Genomic DNA, 24288 nt, shown 5'->3' with positions numbered 1-24288 from the left:
CTGTTAACACCTTTTCTAACTGCTCGAGCTATAACACTGAATGCAGAATCTCTGCTTAGTGGGCCCATATCAATAAATTCAGCCTGATCCAGCCTTATATTTTTCCCACCATTATCCCACACTCTTAAAATCCATTGCCACACATATTCCCCTGATTTCTGTCTATATAAATTGGAAAACTCACAGTTCTTTTGGAGTATAACGTACCTTCTCATGTGTGATACTTTGTACCTCACCTTTAGGGGCCTGTTGGGACTTTAGTCTAGTTATAGGTCTAGAAGAAATGAGGGGTGCTGGGGGTGGGTCATGAAAAGAATTAGAAATATCCTCCAAGCCATTTGCTTCAGGGCCTTCATTTGCAGTTTCATCATCTGGTGAAACAGGATTAATAACTCTAGGGCTAATCCCTTCAGGAGGAGGTTGGGTGGCCAATTCCTCAAGGCAGGCTGGAGGTGGGGCGGCTATGTTATCAGGGCAGACTATTACAGGGTTATCTAGAGAAGGCTCAGCATGGCCTAGGGTTTCAACCTCACCCCCAACATCATTATCAATCCATATGTCACCATCCCATTTTTCAGGGTCCCACTCCTTTCCAATCAATGCCTGCCGGCAGACACCATGCAAGACTGAGATTTCAGTTTACGTTGTAAAGTTGCTACTCTAACAATAAAATTCTGAGTCTGATTTTCAGAGATCTCAAGTCTACGGCTACAGGAAATAAGATTTTCCTTCAGGATACTCATAGAAACTTCTACATCTTTCAGACGGTGCTTAAGCTTCTCGTTTGAAGCCTTAAGCCCATCCCTTTCACCCGTTAATGTAGACAGTGTATCTGACAACAACCAACCAACATCTCTATAACTCTTATTTCTACAAAACTCTGTAAAGGTGTCAAAAACATTATCCCCCAGAGTCTGGCTTCGTACAAGCGAAGCATTAGGAGAATCGAATGATGATATTTTGACTATCTCCTTTGCCAACTCACTCCATGGATTGGGAGTGTCATTCTGATTATGGAAATCAGAATCCTTAGTGTCTCTGAGTCCAGTCAGAGTCGAAAACCATTCATAAAAACCCATTTTTAAGATTCTGTTCCTTAAGAACCACTCCTGGTACCAAGATATATTAGTTAGGGTTCTCTAGAGAAACAGAATCAACAGGGAACACTTGCAAATATAAAATTTATAGAAGTGTCTCATGTGACCGTAGGAACGTAGAGTCCAAAATCCACACAGGGCAGGCTGCGAAGCCGATGACCCCACTGGAGGGCCTGGATGAACTCCACAGGAGAGGCTCACCAGCCAAAGCAGGAATGGAACTAGTCTCCTCTGAGTCCTCCCTAAAAGGCCTCCCATGATTAGATTTAGCATCACTAATTGCAGAAGACACTCCCCTTTGGCTGATTACAAATGGAATCAGCTGTGGATGCAGCCTACGTGATCATGACCCAATCCCATGAAATGTTCTCACTGCAAGAGACAGGCCAGCACCCGCCCAATCAGACAAAAAGGCACCACAACTTGGCCAAGTTGACACCTGTCCCTAACCATGACAAGTTGTTAGTAACATCTTAATGATAAAACTTGAGAACAAGAATTCTTTTTAGGGAGCAAGAAAGAAGTCTTGTGATAAAGAGTTTAAGACAGAGAAGAACATAACAAGGGGAATGACACTCCACAAGGAACATGGCATGCAAGTCTATTCCTAAAAGAGTCTGTGTACCAGTACAAAAGTAATAAATTCATCAAAGAGGAAATTATATTGTTAACCTCCACTTCTCCAAATAAACCAACCTTGATATCTGTTTAAACATAAGTACAAAATATCAGTATATCTTAAAACCTTACAAAATTAAGAACTCAAAAGAAATGTATGATCTCCAAAGGTCTCTGGCTGGTGGACTCTTTGTTTCTCATGGCTATGTCATTCTGCTCTCTCAAAATCTCCCACTTCCTCCAAAATGTTTCCTCTTTTATAGGAGTCCAGTAAAGTAATCAAGACCCACCTGAAATGGGTGGAGACATTTCTCCACCTAATCCAATTTAACAACCACTCTTGATTGAGTCACATCTCCAGGGAGATAATTTAATTAAAGTTTCAAATATACAGTACTGACTGAATAGGGGTTAGAAGAAATGGCTGCCTTTACAAAATGGGATTAGGATTAAAACATGGCTTTTCTAGGGCAGATACATTCTTTCAAGCAGGCACAAGAGACTTTCCAATCTTCATGAAAAATGAGAGCTGGAACCAAGAGAGCAGAAATTTCTAGGTTCCAGAAAAGCTTTACTTACCAATAATATTCGACCACCTTCCGTAGCTCAAAAGTTTTTCATAAATGAAAGTAATTATGATAGGCACTACAACAGGCAGGGTTTAAACCAATATCCTCCTCATGTGTTTGCGTTTTAAGAGAAAAAAGCAAATCCATATAAAAACCATCTTTTAATTTGATTTAAAATCCTAATGACGGCAGGCCACGGTGGCTCAGCAGGCAGAGTTCTTGCCAGCCATGCGGGGGACCGGGGTTCGTTTCCTGGTGCCTGCTCATGAAAAAAAAAAAAAAACCCTAACGAGTAGATAAAGATGAAGTAAGTACACATGGCCCTCTCTCCCACAGAATGCAACTGTAAACCCTGATCAAAATGTAAGAAACAGGTGAGTACATGAAAAGTAAATGGTAGCAGCAAACTGACAAAAGAAACCAGAGCTTGAAGTACTATCACACTGGCGGCAAGTTTCCCATTTTTTGTTTCTCCAGCATCATCTGGCCTGAATTCAAAAGGCAGCCCAAAATCTGAACCTGCACACCAGGTGCAGACACAAAGAGCTCCAAGGTAAGGTTCTTTATTTCTGGTCTGAGGATCAGAAAGAGGGGACTCCTATGGGACAGAAAGAGTGGGAGAACCCCCTGGGATTTTGTTTTTTTCTGTCTCAGCTCCCAGGCAGCAGCATAGCAGCAATGGGGTGAGGGGAAGCAGAGACCAGGCAAGCACCAAAAGCTGAGAGGGAAGTGGAGATTATCTATTGCTGTTTGGCCAGAGATGGACAAAGTTGTAGAAGTGTGAGGCATGGGGAAACTATAGATTTGGCTTTCCAGGTAGACAACCAGCAATGGAGGTTCCCTAGGAGCCAGAAAGTATCACAGAGTTTGAGGAAAGGAGGAAGCTCAAGACAGCTTATGAAACTGTATGTGAGCTCCCAGGCTCACCTCTGGACTCAGCATGAAGCTGACCACAGGAGCGGAGTAAAGGCTTTGAGAATGGAAGCATGGGTGGACCACTGGCCAGCTCCCAGACTGGCCACTGGGTGACACACATAAAAGTAGGATCCAAAGACTTTGACAACTGAACTGACACTGAACCACACCCCACAAAGGCTGGCTGGAACTGGTGGCCTGAACCTAATTAGATCATCAGCTTGCTAAAACAAAACTTCAAATATTTTCTACAGGATTTAAAAATCCTGAGACAGATAACTTAAGTCAAACTGCCTAAGATACTATCCCAAATTCCAATACAAAAAAACAGAAAATCTCATCTCACAAGGGAAACAACAACCAAGACACACCAGGCCCAAGGTGACAAAGATGCTAGGATTATAAAACAAAATTTTTTTTTTAAAAGAAGCTGGTTTAATCATCCTCCAAGAAGTAAGGACTAAGACTCTTGAAACAAATGGAAAGAATGGCTCAGCAGAGAAACAGAAGACATAAAAAGAAACAAAGGAAATTTTAGAATTAAATATACAATAACCAAAATTTTAATTTCACTGGAAGATTCAAAAGCAGAACAGAAAATACAAAGGAAAGATTAGTGAATTTGAGGATAGAGGAATAGAAAATTTTCAATCAAAACAACAGAAAGAAAAACAATTGGAACAAAAGTAGAGAGAGCCTCTTTAGTGCAGAACAACGACAAAGGTCTGATAGACATGTGACTAAAGTCCAAAAAGGAGAGGAGAAAAAGCACAGTGCCAAAATATTTTTGAAGAAATAATGGCAGAAACCAAACTAAAGCCATAAACTTACAGTAAGATTCAAGAAGCTGTGACTCTCAAACAGAAGGAAACTCGGAAGGAATTCATATCCTGACACCATAATCAAACTACTGAAAACAAAAAGGCAGAGAAAATATTTTGAAAACAACCAGAGAAAAATAATGTGTTAAACAGAGGGTGTGCTAGTTTGAAAGGATGTAAATTCCCTAGAAAAGCCATGTTTTACTCTAAATCCATTTCATAAAGGCAGAATAAGCCCTATTCAATACTGTATGTTTGAAACTGGAATCAGATCATCTCCCTGGAGATGTGATTTGATCAAGAGCGGTTGTTAAACTGGATTACGTGACGACATGTCTCCACACATTCGGGTGGGTCTTGATAAGTTTCTGGAGTCCCATAAAAGAGGAAACATTTTGGAGAATGAAGGAGATTCGGAAAGAGCAGAGAATGCTGCAGCACCACGAAGCAGAGTCCAAGAGCCAGCGATCTTTGGAGATGAAGAAGGAAAACTCCTCCCGGGGAGCTTCATGAAACCAGAAGCCAGGAGAAGAAGCTAGCAGATGACGCCGTGTTCACCATGTGCCCTTCCAGCTGAGAGAGAAACCCTGATTCTGTTCACCATGTGCCCTTCCACTTGAGAGAGAAACCCTGAACTTCATCGGCCTTCTTGAACCAAGATATCTTTCCCGGGATGGATGCCTTTGATTGGACATTTCTATAGACTTGTTTTAATTGGGACACTTTCTTGGCCTTAGAACTGTAAATTAGCAACTCATTAAATTCCCCTTTTCAAAAGCCATTCTGTTTTTGGTATATTGCATTCCGGCAGCTAACAAACTAGAACAGAGGGCAAGGGTGCACGGGTGGTTCAGTGGTAGAATGCTTGCCTGCCATGCAGGAGACTAAGATTCGATTTCTGGGCCATGCACTCAACAAAGAAACAGCGGGCAATAATGATTCCAAGACTGCAGACATCTCACCAGAAACCGTGCAGCCCAATAGGCAGTAAAACAGTTTTAAAGTGGTAAAAAAAAAAAAGAATTATCAACCTAGAATTCTCTACGGAGTGAAAATTACTTCAAGAATGAAAGAAAGAAATTCTTAAAGAGTAATGGAAAATTCTTTGCCAGCAGACTTGCTCTAAAAGCTAGAAGCAAAACAGTAAAAGAAATGATAACTTTGAACTTCAGAAATAAGGGAACAGCAATATTAGGTGGGTAAACATAATAGAATTTTTCTCCCTTTAAGTTGTTTAAATTATATATGACAGCTGGAAGCAAAAATTATAACATTGAATACATTGTATTTTTGTTTTTGTTCAGTTTAAAATATCAAAATCTGTTGGAAGCAGCTAAAGCAGTAGTTGGAAAGAAATTTAATGCTCATCTTAGAAAATAAAGGTTTCAAATCAGCAATCTAAGTTCCCAGCTTAAACTAGAAAAAAGAGCAAAATGAACCTAAAGAAAGCAGGAGGAAAGAAATAATAGAGCAGAAATATCAGTGAAATTGAAAAGAAAAACAACAAAGAACATCAATTAAACCAAAAGCTGGTTTGTTGTAAATATTGATAAACCTCTAAAAAGACTGGAAGAAAAAAAACAGAAGACACAATCACCAGCCTCAGGAATGAAGGGGAGATACTACTACAGACCTCAGGGGCATTAAAAAGACAGTAAGTTGCTATACACAAGCACATGCCCATAAATTTAACAAACTTAGAAGAAATGAATAATTCCTTGAAAGCCACAAACTACCAAAACTAACTCAAGAAACAGCTTGAATAGTCCTATATCTAGTTAAGAAATTGAATTCAGTTTAAAACATTCTGGAGAAGAAACAAAAAAACAAAAACTCCAAACCCAGAAGTTTCACTTGAAAATTCTAAAAATATTTAAAGAATTAACACCAATTCTACACAATCTCTTCCAAAAATAAAAAGAGGAGGGAAAACTTCCCCTTATGAGGTCAAAACCAGAAACATGCAGTTCAAGAAAGGGAAACTACCGACCAATATCCCTCAAAAACACGGATGCAAAAATGCTCAGCAAAAAATATCAAATTCAGCAACATATAGAAAGAATACACCACAACTAAGCAAGTGGGGCTCATCCTGGGAATGTAAGGCTGATATAACATTTGAAAGCTGTAATCAATGTAACCCATCATCTTAATAGACTAAAGAAGGAAAATCACATGGTCATATCGATTGGTACAGAAAAAAAATTTGACAAAATTCAACATCCATTCATAATTAAAAAAAAACAAAAACTCTCAGCAAACCAGTAAAGAAGGGAACTTTCTCAACCTGATAAAGGGCTATTAAAAACCCACAGCTAATTCGAGAATAAACTTGGAATATGTCACTGGTAACAGAGACCAGCAGGAGTTAGAAACAGGGTAAGATAACGGGTAATTGGAGCTGAAGGGATACAGACTGTGCAACAGGACTAGATACAAAAACTCAAAAATGGACAGCACAATAATACCTAATTGTAATGTAATTATGTTAAAACACTGAATGAAGCTGCATCTGAGCTATAGTTTTTTTTTTGTTTGTCTTTTGTTTTTTCTTTTTCCTTTTTTTATTATTATTATTTTTATTTTTATTTTTTTCTCTATATTAACATTCTATATCTTTTTCTGTTGTTTTGCTAGTTCTTTTCCTAAATCGATGCAAATGTACTAAGAAATGATGATCATGCATCTATGTGATGATGTTAAGAATTACTGACTGCATATGTAGAATGGAATGATTTCTAAATGTTGTGTTAATTTCTTTTTTTCTTTAATTAATAATTAAAAAAAGTAATAAAAGCCTTTATGCTTTGTAGCAGAAAAAAAAAACCCACAGCTAACTTTCATACTTAATAATGAAAGATAATTTTCCTCTAAGACTGGAAAGCAAGAATATATTCTCAACACTCCTAATCAACATGGTACTCAATGTCCTAATCAGACAAATAAGGAAAAACAAAAAGAAAAGGAATAGAGATTGGAAAGAAGGAATGAAACTGCCCCTATTCATAGACAGCATGACTGTCCATGTAGAAAATCCCAAGTAATCTACAAGGTTCAACACATAAAAATCACTCATATTTCTACCAGAAATGCAAAATTAGAAACAAAATTTTAAAAAGCAGTACTATTTACAATAGAACCAAAAAGGAAAAAAAACAATTAGTTACAAAGCTAACACGAACATGTACAGAATCTGTATGCCATAAACATCACAATGCTGATGAAATAAATTAAGGAAGACCCAAATAAATGGCGAGACATACCCTGCTCACGGATTTAAAGTTTCAATACAGTAACATGAAAATCCTCCCCAAATTGATATATAGATTGAAAGCATTCCAATCAAAATTCCAGTCTACTCCATTCTCTAAAACTGCCCCAAATTTAAGTGATTATGAGAGAAAAGTAAATTATTATGATTCTTTATCTCTGATCCCCCATCTCTATTCTGCTTTGTGAATTAACTTAAAAAACAACAACAAAAAAAATCCAAAAACAAGAAAAAAAGAAAGAAGAAAATCACATACTTACTTTTCATTAGTTTTCCTGATAATTCTTTTAGTGGAGAAGAAGGACTACTTCTACTGGCTATTATAAGTCTGGAGGATTCTTGGTTTTCCATGGAAACTTGATGAGTTCCTGCTCTGGCCATTTCAAAATGGAAAGAATGAGCACTGTCACATCCCTGGGAAAGCAGCAAGTGGTTCTGAGTGTTTTTAGTTCTATTGTTCAAGTCAATTTCTCCTGATTGAGTCATAAGCAATTGGGCTGAGCTAGAATCCTCCAATCGCTTGTCAAGAGAATCCGATATAAAAGATACCATATTTTCGTGCTTTTTAGATGGAGAGACAGGCTCAGCCAATGAGCTCTGCTTTACTGTATTTAGACTGTGTGCTCTTATTCGGGACCAAGTTGTAGAGTGAAAACTTTCGGCCTCTAACCAGAATCTAACCAAATGTTCCATTCTGCGAAGTTCCATGAATTGAATGAAATAAGGGAGGACAACAGTATCATGCAAGACTTGCTCAAGGGTCTTTGAAAGACTTGATTTGGTCTCTTGAGTTTGGTAATCCAGACAAGATCTGCCTAAAAGACCAACAAAAGAATTAGTTCAGTAAGAAATAATCTAAGATTGTCAGATTAGGCAGTCACCTTTAAACAACAGTGGTACTGGAGGTCTTGAAAAAAGTTTACTTACTAGCAATTTACAGAACTAGAAATACTATGGTTTTGATTTCTAAATAAAGAATTCAACAGATGTTCAAAATTATTTAAATCATTAAAAAATACTCCGCTACCCATTACCCTCTCTCTTTTAATGGCAATTCATACCATGTAAATTCTAAAAAAAGATTTACAATATTAGTCCCAAGAAAGAAAAAGGGTCACTAAAAATATGAAAATTATTCAACCACATTAAAAATCCCAGAAAAGCAAATTAATAGAAGACAACATTTCTGCCTATCAAAGTGGTAGATGCTTTTTTCAAAAAATAAAATCAAGTTCTGGGAAAGGTGCAGGGAAATAGGCAACACTCTCCCCCACTGATAAGAATGCAAACTTGTCAAGCGTTTTGGAGAAACATTCAGTAACTGACAGCAGAAGCCTCAGCCATCTGCGTGATTCTCAATCCAGCAACTCCGCTTCTAGGAACTCATCCTGAGGAAGACTTGGGTATGTGTGTGAAGATACAGCTAGAACAATGTTATAAACTTTCAGCATTCTTTATAACTGAGAATGTAAATAGTAGCTTTGGGATTTTATCTCAGGGAAAAAAAAAAAGAAACTAAACTTAATAAAAACAAGTTTATTTTAACATATATTTAACACCTTAGGCTATAATTACAACATAAGCTAATTATTAGAACAAACAAAAAAGCAAATCTTTTTTTTTTTGCTTTCACAGCACGTTCATAAAGAAGATCATTTTTAAAAAAATTATTGAAGCTTCAACAATTTTTTACAAAGGGCTTTTCTTAACACGATATCTGAATCATTTCTTCTGAAGCCCTTGCTGTCTTATTGTCAATGTTCACTGGGCATCTCTGTAAACACTAGTTTCAGCAACATCAGGAAATTCTGCTATTTCGTAAGACTTACTTTTTTTTAATTAAACTTTTTAAAATTAAACTTTTTATTTTGAGAGAAAGGTAGATTTACATGGAATTGTCGGAAATAATATAGAGATCTTGTGTACCCAGTTGCCTTCAATGGTGGCATCCTGCAAAACGTCAAAACTGACACTGATACAACGTACCAATTTTTTTCAGATATCCCCAGTTTTACTAGGCCTGTATGTGTGCACACATGAGCATATTTAGTTCTATGCAAGTTTATCATCAGTCAAGATACTGAGCAGTTTCAACATCACAAGGATCCCTCAACCCACCCCTTCACTAGCCTCTGGCAAATACTAATCTGTTCTTCAATTCTATAATTTTGCCATTTCAAGAGTGGAATCATACAGTAGTAAGCTGTAGGGATTGGCTTTTTTTCCCTCTCAGCACAATTTCCTTGAGCTTGTTTGCTCCTTTCTATTGCTGAGTTATAGTCCACGGTAGGGTTGTCCTATGGTCTATTTAACCACTCTTCGGCTACCGTGAATAAAGCTTCTATGAACATTCATGTGTAGGTTTTGTGCATGAATATAAGTTCTCATTTCTCTGGGATAAATGTTCAGGAGTGCATCTGCTGGCACATATGGTAAATGCAAGTTTATCATTATAAAAAACTGTTTTCCAGAGTGGCTGTAGCATTTTACATTCCCATAAGCTAGGCACGTATCAGTAATACAGTAAAACTTATACTACCTTTATCTTTGACCAAAACACATTTTGTTTGCAGCATATGGCTGTGATCCACAAAGACTTTGACACCCTGGCCTTGGATATACACAAATGTAAAGGACAAAGAGATGCTAGAGAGGGACCAATTTTATTAGAAGCCAGTTCATTAATGAACCTTTCATTTTATGACATGATACGCAATTTTATCAGCATAGAAATTTGTACAATTCTCAGAAAACCACAATCTCCTACATATATTTTCTTCTAGGGGTTAGCAAAGAGTAGTTATTTTAACATAGCAGGGATCCTACTATACATACTGCTATATGGCCTACTTTTTTCACTTAACATCTCTTGGACATTTTTCCTTGTCTTCTTCAGGCTTTTAAGTGGCTGCACGGAGTACAGGTGCACTACTATTTGCCTGCCTCTCTATTAACAAATATTTTGTTCCTAATTTTTTGCTATCACAAACAATGCCACAATGAAGAGCCTCACACATGCTTATTATATAATCTTTGTGTATCCATTTGAGGATATATGACAGCTAGGTTTTAAAAAGAGAAGTGCTGTCTAAATGGCATGAACATTTTATATTCTGGTATACACTTCCAAACTACCTTTCAAAAAGTCTTTAGCGATTTACACTTCCACTAAATGCGAGTAGCCATTTCATTGCATCTCCAATAACACTCAAATGATCAAACTTTAAATATTTGCTACTGTGTTAGGGGAACACTGACTCATTATTATTATTATTATTTTAAATATTTATTTATTTATTAAACATAACAACATACAAATACAAACATTCTTACCATATGATCATTCCATTCTTGATATACAATCAATAACTCACAACATCATCACATAGTTGTAAATTCATCATCATCATGATCATTTCTTAGAACATTTGCATCAATTCAGAAAAAGAAATAAGAAAAAAGAAAAAAATTCATACATATCATACCCCTTACCCCTCCCTTTCACTGATCACTAGCATTTCAATCTACTAAATTTATTTTAACACTTGTTCCCCCATCATTTATTTATTTTTAATCCATATGTTTTACTCATCTGTCCATACAGTACATAAAAGGAGCATCAGACACAAGGTTTTCACAATCTCACAGTCACACTGCGAAAGCTATATCATTATCCAATCATCTTTAAGAAACATGGCTACTGGGACACAGCTCTACATTTTCAGGCACTTCCTCCAGCCTCTCCATTATACCTTAACTAAAAAGGTGACATCAATATAATGTGTAAGAGTAACCTCCAGGATAACTTCTCAACTCTGAAATCTTTCAGCCATTGACATTTTATTCTGTCCCATTTCTCTCTTTCCCCTTTTGGTTGCTGACTCATTATTTTAACTTGCATTTCCCTGAGTACCAGTGAAATAAAGCATCTTTTTCCTGTATTTAGTGGCCACATGCATTTCTTCTTCTGGAAAAAGCCCATTTTTCTCTTGGCATGCTTTATATTCTGTATTAATATTTTGTATTTATGGGAACACAACTTAATGCTACATATTACCCTTGCAGTTGCTTTTTCTAAAGCCCCTTTGAATTACACAGTTCAGTATCGTACAGCAGGAATTTCACAGGTGCTCAAATGAGAAGTGAGAGTCACTTACCCAGGTCACCAAAGTGAGCAGCCTCCATGTGGCTAGGCTGCTTCTTAAGTGTTGCTGTCCTGCTGCTTGAAAAGGAATCCATATTGGCAGAAATGGCACTGATTGCAACATGACTTGGTCCTGCAGCCTCCAGCAAGGCATGATTTTTGGTGCTTTTTTGTGGGGAATGTACGGACATTGATGCTATTTTTCAAAAAAAAAATGTTAAAAATTAAACACAATTTAATAGTCTAAAACGGTCTCAACAAAGGGTTTAAGAGAACTTTAAAAATGAAATTATTTAACTCTTCTACCAAATCAGCACACAACAAAAAATACTTCAGAGGAAAGGTAACAAACAAGCAGCAGAAAATTGGAAAGGGAACGCTTTTATGTTAACTCTCAGAACACTGAGCCAAGTTGAAACTTAAAGAAAAGGTCTTTCTTTGAGACTTTTTCTACTGAAGGATAGAATATACCAAAAGCCAGGAAATATTTTGAAATATAGACCTTTTCAATTCCTTATCCTTGCTTGCTTAAGGAACAAACTAAAATTACAGAATAAATGTGCAGGAAAAAAGCAGAAGTCATCTTCAGAATTCTTCTCATTTTATTTTGTAACTAAGCAAACAAAATTTTTTATCCAACAAAATAATTTATAATCAAAGTTCAAACTGCTTAAAGATAAAAAACGCTTAAACTCACAAACTATTGTTTTGTTAGTAGTCTGAAGAAATATTAGTGTCCTTTAGAATAAAGGTTAGTTATCAATTGTGTTAACAGGAAATAATTCAGAATCATGATATTGTCAAAGTAAACCTGTGAACTTGCTATAACTGAATTTGAAATAAGACCTAAATTCTATCTATCTTAATTATTCTACTTAAATATCAACAGCTCATTTTAAAAGATTTTTTAAAAGTTTTGGTTTACTACACTTCTATGGTCAGGATAGAAATGGCATAGGTCACTTTAACTTTCCTCAACTGTCCTCAAGATAAATACCCTCAGGTGATTAAAGTATATCTACTAGCATCACTTATTTTATTAAGAAGTCACCAGATAACTGCTCTCAATCTTACCAAACAGTTCCTAAATACAGAATGATGAAGAATACATTTAACCTATCGCACCTGAGATGTGTTTATAGGAATAAACAGATAAGAATGTAAATATCCATACTTGTTTTCCTGGCATGGAATGGAGAGTAAATGTCTTTAAACTATTTTCAATTTTAGAAGGAAGTCTTGTTTTGGTTTTATTTTCAAATCAATGCAAAAAACAGTTTTCTTATATAAACAAAACTAGCTACAAATAACATTCTACAGGACTAGTGAGACTGTTTAAACAGCTGTTTCCCAATTAGATATATATGGTGAAGTAAAATACTATTAATTCATTTGTACAGTTTTTTTTTTCATTCTATTGTAACTTCTGTTGAATTAGCAACTTTTTTTTATTTCCCTGCTCTTTCCTGAATTCTCTCTTCCTTTGGGCTCCACAGTATTCTCACTTCTATCTGTTCTCCCTTTGTCATTATTTTAGTACACGTTTATACAAAATGCCCACTGTGTCAGACATGGTCTCCTTCCATGACTCTCCTTCCCCAGGTTCTCTGTTCTTTTATTCTTTCTTCTATTCTCAAGTCTCAAACCTTCAGTTACTACTACAGCAATGGTTTTCAAACTGTTTTGGGCTGTAAATTCCTTTTCTGCCCTCCCACCCCAAAAAAAACACTTTTAAGTGTGACCCTGATATGTCTATAAAGTAGATAAAACCAGAATAACTCTGGGTGAATCAAGGGGACAGTCTCACTTGCTGCCTTGATTTCGACCCTCTCGGCACTAGCCCCTAGGGTATGCTTCCATGGAATTGGAACATAGCAAGAAAACCACTCTTCCGTATCTCAGACCTGCCCTTTGACCTGGGCTTGGGTCTTGGAGCTTTAATATTTACTACTAGGCATTACCACTTTGGCTTTACCATCTCGAGCCCTATTTGTCTAAATTCTGACCTTTTTTCAAACTAAATCTCATTTCCCTGTCTCTGTTCAACCCACCAATCTCTAAAGCTCAAAATCTTGATCCCATCCTTTTTCATTGTATTTGTTCATTTGCCAAGATCTGCTGACTTTTCTGTGAAGATATTTAAATGTCTACTTGCCCATTTATTGAAAATAAACCTTTATTCAGATCTTTCTGCATTACAGCAAAAGAACTTCTAGGGTCTCCATCCTACATAACTCTTCCAGACTACTTTCTTAAGTACCATATCAATAGCGTCACTATCCTGCTCAAAAGCCTATGATGGCTCCCAGCTTTCTCTGTCTCAACCCTTTTCAGGTCTTTGAGTCTATCTATAACATGACCTCATCTTATCTGCAAAAATTTTCCTTACTTGTCTGAACCCTTCCCCCCACCTCCACCATGTTCAATATACACTCACAGAAATAAGAAGCTCTGTTGGTAGGGAGAAAAGAGAAAGACTCCTTTCTTTCAACTCATTCTTCAACTTTTATATAAGTCTCATTTCCACAAAGTCTTCCCTAAACTTAAATCATTCACTGATATTGAATTTCTTCTACTACAGTAGATCTAATTTCACAGGCCTCTGTTGGCCAAGGGGTATACCCCTTTATCAAGGCCAAATCACTATGCTTAAAGAAAATAGCGTGAATTAATGTAGAATCCAACTGGCCTTCAACTGCATAAAAAAGCAGACAATAAGACTGAAAGGCGCTCTTATTTCTTCCCTAATCTCACAAATCTCATAAATTATAATTTGCTTCTTTCTGGTAAAGCAAACAGAGTTCAACTCGATGCTAACCACTCCATATGCATACACATTAGAAAGAAAAACTAAAGTAGTAATCTGCAGACTTCATGGAAAGAAACATTTACAAAATTTATATGGAATGGCTATGGAAACTATTTCCCTTAAAATTTTCCCATTTCAATCTTGCCACAATGGACATACCGAAATCAATCTAAAAATACGGCAGATATTACAATCTAGAAAAAGCAGGCCTATAAATAAGGATAATATACTGAAACCAACAAAGTCCCATTCTAAATTAAGGCCATTCACCCAGTGTAATAAAGAAGTGTAAACTGTTATTATCCACATTTCTGGATAAACAAGAGAAAGCCAAGCCTTATGAGCGGCAGTGCTACCACAACTGTCAGACTGCTCAGTTCAGAGAATTCTTTATTTTTTATTTTTTAAATAAAGTGAACAAATTATTTTAGGGCTTTTAGGGAACACTCAAAAGTGTGATTAATAAGGAAGTACCCGGTTCACTGTCATCACTAGGAAAGCCAACAGGTGATTAGTAAAAGTCTATCTGTGTAAAGTGTGGAAGCCTTTACAGATTAAAGAGGGAAATAAATCACAATCATAAATAATTACAGAATGTAGAAATGATTAATGCCAAAAGAAAGGAAAAGACAATGGGATTAAAGAGCTCATAAATGTAAAGCACAGCACTTTTCAATACAAAGGAACACTGTTGAACTCACCTTTAATCAATCTGACATCTGAGGTCTTCTCTTGTTCTTTGCCTTTCACTAGAAATTAAAATAGCATCATGACCAATTCTTGCAAAGAGATTCTGTACATTGTAAGAATTAGACAAGATTTATTGTAACATATGAGTATACAAAGTTCTATAAAGCACTGAGGAGGAACTAACTGCCTTGGAGGGGACAGAGCAGGTCAGCTGTTAGGGAAGGTTTCTCTAAGGGAAGTGACCTTTGACCAGAATTCACTAGAAAACATTTAGAGAGCTTATGGAAAGACACTATACTGTGGCCTAGCAGTTAAGAGTGTGTGCTGAAGCCAAGGCCTGGGTTCAAATTCTGCCACTTATCAGCTATAAGATCTTGGACAAGTTACCACTTAGTGTCTCAATTTCCTTGATCTATAAAATTAGGGCAATAATAACACTAATCTCTACCTCAGAGAGTTGCCTATGAAAAAACAAATACTTGCAAAGGACTTAGAATAACAACTAGCACATAGAAATTTAGGACAAATATTAGTTAATATTATTACCAAGAGCCAGCTGTGTGCCATATCTTATGTCATCTGCACCACCCCATAGCATCAAATACAAACATGAAGCTTACATTCTAAATTTCTAATACTCAATGTTTTAACAACTTGTCTCTACAATCATACAATTCCTCCTCTATTATACAAAACAGCTGAAAGCACACTGTGAATAAACTCACAATATACCATGAGAGGAATGTGCACAGCTTCTTAAGCAAAGTGTGACTCTGCTACAGGATCTGGCATAAGACTATTTTTAGCAGTCTTTGCTTTCCTGATGTTTTTTCAACCTTACACTTTTTCTTTAACCTTGCCATGAAAAGCCTATTAAAGAAATCCCAAAACGTGGCCATCTCTCTACTTGTGCTCTAAAAACATAAAAACTTAAAGGTGAGCAGGCAATAAGGAGCCCTCAGTTGATCTCTTCAGTAAATCCTCAACAAATACTTAAGTGCCAAGTGTGTGTCAGACACACTCCGGGCACTGAAAAGAAGCTGTCTAGGCGGTCCACATTCAAGTGTGTGGAGGGGAGCGTGGACAAACAAAAGAAAGATCTATTCAGATGCTGATCACAGCTGTTGGGAAGACAAAAGGAGGAAATGCAGCAGCTTGACTGGTATTTGCAGACCTCTCTGGGCAGCACTGACCAACCAAATACCTGAAACTTCATTTGTTTGGCTTCCATAACATTTTACTCTGCTCCCACTTTTCTGGCCACTCCTCCTTGGTTTATCCACTGGTGACCTTTCCTCCTTTGCCTACTGGGAGTTTCTCAAGAATAGTTTTATGAAGTTCCCTCTTTTTTTTTTCTCTTTCCCACTATGCATACACCTGCATTTCCTGGCTGATCTTACCCATTCCTAAGGCTTTCAAAACCATAAATAATTGGTGACTCCTAAATTTATATCTCCAGCCTAAATAGTTACTGATCTCCAGAATCATACAGCGATCTTCTCTAAGTCCATTTTCCAGAACAGAATATACCACTTTGCCCCAAACCTGTTCCTACGTCCATCTTCATCATCTCTCATGGATAACATTATCCACCACTTACTCAGGTCAAAATTCATATAAGCACTGTTAACATTTTCTCCCTTTTCTCCTACATCCAAACCATTTCTGAGACCAACTGATTCTACCACCAAAATACACTCCACTTTCACCACCCTCAATGCATTCATTCAGACCTATGTGACACTGCAAACTAGCCTTCGCTCTTTCTTCCCACCAAGTACCCATAAAATTTAAGGGTCTGTGAATCACTGCCTGATCCCACTGTTCCTCCTTCCTTACCAGAGATTCTACTATCCTAAATTTCATGCTCTACTGCCATGAATTTTTATGAATTTTATATGAATGTATCAAAAAATAATACATGGCATTATTGTGCACATCTTTAAAAATTACATAAATAGTATTCTATACATACCTGACATGTTCATTCAGTAATATGACATTTTATTAATGTAGTTTAGCTCATTCAGGCAACTCTCTTTCATGTAACCTGCTTGATTTCTTTAAATGAATATACAGTCAATCCCCATTATTTGTAAATTCTCCTACAGGCTAAAATTTATTTTTCAAGGTCTATTTAGTGGCATGTTTTTGCATTTTTGTGCTTTATGTTGGTGATTTTGTTGCCTAAAATGGACCCTAAGTGTAATGCTGAAAATTGTTATCTAGTATTACTTTGTAAGTGCAAGGCTGTAATATGCCTTATGGAGGAAATATGTGTGTTACATAAACTTTATTCAGGTATGAGTTATAGTGCTGTTGAGTTCAATGTTAATGAATCAACAATAAATATTAAATAGAAGCGCACATAAAACAAGATTATAAAGAAATCAGCTGATGAAGATGCTGTGACTAAAGGCTCACAAGAACCTTACCCTGTATTTTCTCTAGGAGTGGTGGTTACGTATTTGCTAATCCACAATTACCAGGAAAAACAAGAATCGGCTGTGCCTTTATTTATCCATTTTCCTGTTAATGAACATTCAGGCTATTTCCTATTTTTCATTTTTACAAGCAATGACATTGTAACTGAGAAATTATGATTTAAGAGATGATTTTTGATTTCTGAATCACTATATAGATATTCCTTTTTGCTTTCTGGTGTACTGGAGTAGACACAGGGAAATACCTGAAATCTCTAAATTGTACTACAGTTGCCTTGATCTCTGATAATGATTCTATAGTCTTTATCTTCCACCCCTATGATTGTAAAAACCTTATTACTAACCTTCACTTGTCCCTATTCATCCGATTTTTCAATTTCAGAGTCTTGTAATCACTAAAAACAGACCCTAATGTTTTTAATGAAGGGTCTTGGGTCAGTCCAGAATTAACCCACCCCAAAACCAAAGTTATTTTGATAGACTGGATCTAATCAAAATGGGCCTGACATGCGCAGAAATTTAAATGTTCACCTACAAATCACTTGTACCTCATTATAATACTAAAAACCATGCCCGCCATCATACGAAGGCTGCCACTTTCTTACATACATTCTGTGACTAGGCATGTATCACTCTGCCCCCACTCAGATCACCTCTAATTACATCAACTGGGGCCACTGTGTTCATTACCCTGCCCACCCTTTTCTCTAATAAAACAATCAGAATTAGTGCAATAATTTATACCCTCATATTTTGGTTCCATCTCTGGTAAACAGCTTAGGGCTAGATTTTGGTTTATTATCCAATCCAAGTATTTTTTAGCTATATGCACTTTGCTAGATAAACTTTTAGCCAAACAAATTTTAGTCTATTTACATTTATTGTGATTACTGATTTACTGGGTTTATTTCTACCACCTTATTTTGTATTGCTGGTTTTGCTTTTTCTTGTTTATACACGCCTTTTTATTATTAAATATTTAAAACATAAAGACAAGATTTGAGATTAATGTAAGGAACATTAGGTTTATCTACTCTTAACATTTTGTCATATTTGCCTCAGAAAGTTTTTTTTAAAGAAATAAAACATTAACGGATGTGATTAAAGTCTTCTCCTGCTCTCATTTCCCCCTTTCCTCTGGTAAATAAGATCATGAATTAAATGTTTATTGTCTCCATCTACATTATTACCTTTTAACATAACTACACTATTACTTTTTAACATATTTATGTGTCCATAAACAATAAATACCATTGTTTTGCAAGGTTTAACTTGTACAAGTGGTTGCACCAATTTACATTTCCATCAGCAGTGTATCCTCACAAAATCTCCACAGTCAGACTTTACAACCTCTCTGATTCTCACAAAAACTTCACTCTCACAAGCAACCCCTCTTTCTTCTGTATTAGTTTCTCCCTCTCTATTGGTTCATTCCCACCAGACTATAAATATGCTCTAGCATCTTTTATCTTAAAAAAAAGTCCCTCAACCTAATAACCGCTCCCAGCTCTTGCCCACTTTTTATTCTTTTCCACTGCAAAGTTTCTTGAAAACAGTGTCTTCAGTTATTCTCTCTACTTTTCTCACTTCACATTTTCCCCTCGATCCTCTGACATTACTTTTATAAAAGAAATTACTTCCATGTTAACCAATTCAGTAGCTACTTCTATTATCTTTACCTTGCAGTTACATTTGACACAATATTCCCTTCTTTTTGAAACGTTATCTTAATTTCCATGACACTGCACTACTATCTCACTGTCATTTTACTTTCAATTCTCCTTTGCCTATGGTTCATATTCCTTAACTTCTAAGAGCTACATTAACCCCAGAGCTCTCCCTCCTAGGCTTCCTCTCCTTGTAACCAGATTAGGATTTAAGGGATGATTTTGATTATTGAATCATTATATAAATATTCTTTGTGCTTTCTGGTATATTGGAGTAGACAGAGAGGGATACCTGAAATCCCTAAACCATAATTCAGCTGCCCCGATATCTGAAATTATTGAAAAGCCCTTATTTTTTGCCTTTGTGACTGTAAGAGCTGTTACTCCCTTTATCAGGTCATTTTCTTAAAGTAACTTGTAGGGCAAAGGTCCAAAAGCTAATGAGGAATTTGAAGTCAGCCATTAACTAGTTCCAGTCTCTCACATTTGTAAATTGTTTCAGCTAGACACTGCTGTCTCCCTTCCTTTGGGCTTACACCTTTAGTACTGAAATAACTGTTTCCCCTCCTTTCAGCTTATGTTCTCCTACTGAAACGATAATTATAACTCAGTCTCCTTTCTGTTTAGAACTTACTATTTGAAATTGTGATGACCTCATCTCCACTTGCTAAAATCCATAAAAGTCTTGAACCCCCTAACTCAGGGAGACTGCCAATTTTGAGACATCTGTTCTCCTGCTATGTGCCTAGTATTAAACTTGCTCTCTCTCTTTGAAACCCTGATGTCTCAGGAACTGGTTGTTTGAGCACATGAGGCAGAAGAATCCACCGCCTCTGTCCAGTAACACTCTTCTACAATATAGCAGAACTGCTGGCTGGCCAGTGAGTGAACAGATTCTCCCGTTTCCAACAATCCATCTAACTGGCTAGTGACACTACCTTTCCCAGAAGCTTTTGCTGTTAGTTGTGACCATATAGCCAAGTTTTCCCCAGTGGGATGTATACAGAAGTGGTATAGGCCATTTTCTGGCCAAAGCCTTAAAGATAGTAGACCTCTTTCCTCCATTCTCTTCCCCCTTACCAACGGCAGAGGACCGAGAACAGAGGGAGAGTGATCTGGCTTTGATAAAATAGACCAGTCCCTGGGGGAGGGATGAAAAATGAGATGAGAGGAAAAAAGCCACCTATTACCGTGGAACTTGGACTGTTACGAGAGAAATAAAGGTCTTTCTTGTTTTGAGCCACTGCATTTTAGCTTCTCTTTGTTATGATAGCTTAGCCTTTCAACCTAACTAATTCATTTATCATATGTACTCCCTCTTTATGCCAAATACTCCTAAATCTAGATCTCAAGTTCCGACCTTCTTCCACAACTCCAGACTTCTACATCGAATTGCCAAGCTGATAGCTCCACATGGATGTAAGTGTCATTTCGACCTCATAATTGCCAAAAGCAAACTCTTGGTTCCTTCTACCCCAAGCTCTAACTCTAAAGCTTTTCCAGTATTCCTTCACTCCCACCACTTATTGAAGTCATGCTCCTTCCTATCTCCAAAGCATATCCCATTCCCATCTTCTCCCAGCCTTCTTTCTGTTCCTTGAACACACCTAGCTCATTCCTGCATTAGGACATTTGCTCTACACGTTCTCTTTGGCTATGATGTGGATCCTTTGATCTTTGCAAGGCTGGCTCCTCAGTCATGCCACCTCAGTTTAAATGCCATTTCCTCAGGCAAGCCTTCCCTTATTGTCTGAGCACAATTTGTCACCTGTGGATTTGCTACCCTAACACTATTTAAATTCTCCAGAAATCACTTATTACTGATATTTTCCTTATTTTTATTCACTGCAACAAATATGTACTAAATTCCAGAGGCTCTCCTAGACACCGATCTAGGCATAGGGCACAGGTATGAAAAAAAAAAACACCCAGCTTCCATTCTAATAAAATAGAGAAAAGCAGATGCTAACAAATAAAGTAGGTCAAGGGGATGGGAGTACAGGGTGTAAGGACTATAATTTTAAATAGGGTAGTCAGAGAAAGTTTCACTAATTTGAACTGATCAAACATGAAGGAAATGAGGTAGGAAAATATAGGGACATCTGTGGAAAGAGGTTTCCAGTCAGAGAGCAAAGACCCTGAGGTAAGAACATGCTTGGCAACAATGAGGCCAATATAAATGGAGGAATGATGGAAAGGGAGAGTAGATGAGCACAAGAAAGAAAATGGGGACTTGTTCATGGAGGGTCCTCACTGGAGGGCTCTGAGCAGAGGTGTGACATAATCTGCTTTAGAGCCAATTTTATTTTGAAAACATACTATAGGTGACAGGGACAGAAGAAGGGAAGCCAATTTGAAGGCTGTAACAAAATAAAGCTGCTGCTTTGCTCTTCATAAAAACAGCTCCCTCCCGACATTTCAGCTGAACCTTGAGGTCTTTTCTAACCATTCAATCAAAACACAGAGATGATTGCCTGGAGCAGGGTGTGCAATGGTCAGGGATGGTGAGAAGTAGCTGGATTTGGATATGTTCCTAAATAGAATGAACGGATTGTGGAAGTATGAGAGAGCGGTTCAAGGATGGCACTGAAATGTTAGCCTGAGAAATTAAAAGCCAAAAAATGCCCTTTACTGAGATAAAAACTGATGACCAGCTTTAGAACAAAATGTGAAATTAAAATTTGATATATTATTATTAAGGTATCTATTAGATAGTAAAGTAGAGATATAAAGTAGACCAACAAACAGTTGGATATATCATCTTGGATGCGGGAGAGAGGATCAAAGTTGGAGATGTAAATTTTGGAAGGTGGCATTAAAAGATGGTATTTAAATACTGGATGGGATCTTATAAGCAGAAATGTCTCCCAGCTTGTACTCTTGCCACATCCATTCTCCAAGAAGTATCTCCAATATCTTTTCAAAATACACAGTCATATCATATCAGATCACTCCTCTTTAAATTTTTAAAATAATGTCTTCTCTGTATTTGTAAGGAATCTAATCTTCTTACCATAGCCTTTAGAGGTCTGAGTGATCTGAGTTTAGCCTAACTCTCTGTGTTCCAGACACAGGGGCCTTCTTTCTTTTCTCAAAGAGCACACACTCTTTCTTGCCTCACATTTTTTTGATGAGCATGCTATTCACTGTGCCTAGAATGCTTTTCCTTGGCCTCCAGTTACTTCCTACTAATCCTTCAGCAATAAGTTTCAAGGTCACCTGCTAAGGCCTTTCCCCACTCAACAAAATGTTCTGTCAAATGAATCTCTTTCATAAGTCAATTTGTAAACACATACACACATATATGGAAACAAACACAAAAATGTATAAATGGGGGAGGTGGGAGGGGAATTTTGTTTGCTTATTTATTGTCTGTCTCCCCAGCGGACAACAAAGTCCAGGAGTACAGCAGCTTCTTCTCTGAGGGCTTAGGACTGAGGATTTAGGATAGTGCCTGGTAGTTAGTATGTGCTCACTAAGTATCTGTTGAATAAACAAAGGCAAGTCTCGTGCAACATGCAATTTGCCTCATTATACTTGGTATGCTTTTTTACCCCCTTAAACTGACAAAAAAACAATCATTTAAACACTGTCAAACAAATTAGAGCACTACTAACTATACCTAGGTACCATATCAAGAAAGCCTCCTTCCATCATTTTACTGGCTTCACTCATCACTGTTTTCATTCATGCATCACTGTTTCATTCATCATCACCTGGCATTAATTTTTAAAACTCTAAATATGCAGTTCTAGGCATTTTTAAATTCAGTCAGTTGAAGGGGACCTTAAGAATCAGCTAGTTCTTAGTGAGAGAAACGTGGGTTAACTGGCTTGTCCCAGGTTACACTGTAAGTGGCAGAGCTATGAAGCCAAGCCAAGGCCCAGGTTTAATTTAGTGTTTTCCCAAATCTCTTCTCTCTGGTTCGTTTTCCCTGAAGTAACAACAATTGATAAAAGAACAACTATCATCCAGAGACTTGTTCATTGGAGGGGTGGGGGGGAATGGGGGAGGGGTTGCATTTTTAATGAAATACAAGAACCTCACTCAGGATCAAGAATCAAACTGTCTCTAACTGGGCAGTTATTACCAATGAAAATCCGAATTGTTAAGTAGTCCCTTAAAAAGTTAGGGTACCAACAGTTAATCAATTTGCTAGGTCATCAAAAAAAGAAGTCTTCGTTAGGGAACTTTTGGCAATAAGTAACGTTATTTCTGGAACAGCAGCAGCTCCCCCTCCCCTGAAAAAAGAGGAAACTGGAAAATAGCATTAGCTGGTTGAAGAATATATTTTCACGTGTTGCTTGTAGACACAAAACCCTCAATATTGTGAAAAATCTGAGACTTATTGTAACAAGGTACTAAAAGGATTTCCTTTTTCTGGATCTACATTACGCAAAAAAAAAACCGAAAAGGTGCTTTTACGCAAGCAGGCATTAACTTCTACAGGTTCTAGTGAGCACTTTTGGTTCAGTACGACAATTCCCTTCTGACCTCGCGCGAGAAGGCCACCTTCTCCCACCCTGCAGAGTCCCGGAGCAGAGCAAGGCACTCAGGTGGCGTCTGTAAGGAGACCAAAAGGCTCCCCCATGGGCCCCACCGCCGCCGAGGAAGCCCGTGCGAGCCCGCTGCAGGCGCCCGCCCCACCGTCGCCGCCCCGGCGGCCCAGCCCGGCTCCCCGCCGGCGCCCCTCAGCTACCTTTCCGCCGGAAGAAGGACATGGCGGGGCCCGGGTCGGGGCGGGGGGCGCGGGGGGACTGTCGTGGGGAGGGCCCGGCTCCCCTCATTCAGCAACCGACCCGGACTTCCGGGTCCGCAGCAGCCGCCGCACTAGCCCGAAAACAGACCCTTCTTCCGGGTGTGGGCCCCTCCGCCTCCTAGAGATGCCCAGGCAGCTCCCGCCGCCATATTATCAACAAGCCGCCCACCCGGAGTTCCGGTCCTTCCCCGCGCGAGGCTTCACGGGAGGCCGCCCGCCGGCCGGCCCCCTGGCCCCGCCCCCGCCCCGCCCCTTCTCCTGGAAGCAGGGCGCGCGCCGGCGCTGCCCACGTGAGCGCGCGTGTGCGTCGGGCGCGGAGGGCGCGGCGGCTGTGGGGTCTGGAGGCCCCGGCTCCCGGGTCAGCCCTGTGGGGACCGCGCCGCACCGTGCCGCCTCCCCGGCTCCCTTCCTGAAGGCTGTGCCCTCGCGGCGGCCTCACCTCGCACCAGCCGTCCGCCCGAGTTTCGTTCACACTTGCCCCTGG

The 24288-nt window shown here is 38.2% G+C and overlaps 1 protein-coding gene across 2 annotated transcripts in view; it reads right to left on the bottom strand.

Moving 5' to 3' along the window:
- Nucleotides 1-23996, bottom strand: part of AKAP10 (A-kinase anchoring protein 10) — a 96841-nt gene extending 72845 nt beyond the window's left edge. The window contains exons 1-4 of one of the 2 annotated variants that reach the window (XM_077163999.1): nt 23745-23996; nt 14946-14993; nt 11449-11631; nt 7552-8106 (exon numbers count right to left, since the gene is read on the bottom strand). In XM_077163999.1, the coding sequence (XP_077020114.1) occupies nt 7552-8106; nt 11449-11631; nt 14946-14993; nt 23745-23832 (874 nt within the window). In that variant the 5' untranslated portion in view covers nt 23833-23996. The remainder of the gene's footprint in view (nt 1-7551; nt 8107-11448; nt 11632-14945; nt 14994-23744) is intronic. The other variant, XM_077164000.1, reaches the window with a different exon arrangement.
- Nucleotides 23997-24288: the final 292 nt, after the last annotated feature.

This window comes from Tamandua tetradactyla, chromosome 6 (genome assembly GCF_023851605.1).
Source record: "Tamandua tetradactyla isolate mTamTet1 chromosome 6, mTamTet1.pri, whole genome shotgun sequence".
Taxonomy (NCBI): Eukaryota; Metazoa; Chordata; class Mammalia; order Pilosa; family Myrmecophagidae; genus Tamandua; species Tamandua tetradactyla.
This window is presented reverse-complemented; position numbering and strand designations above follow the sequence as displayed.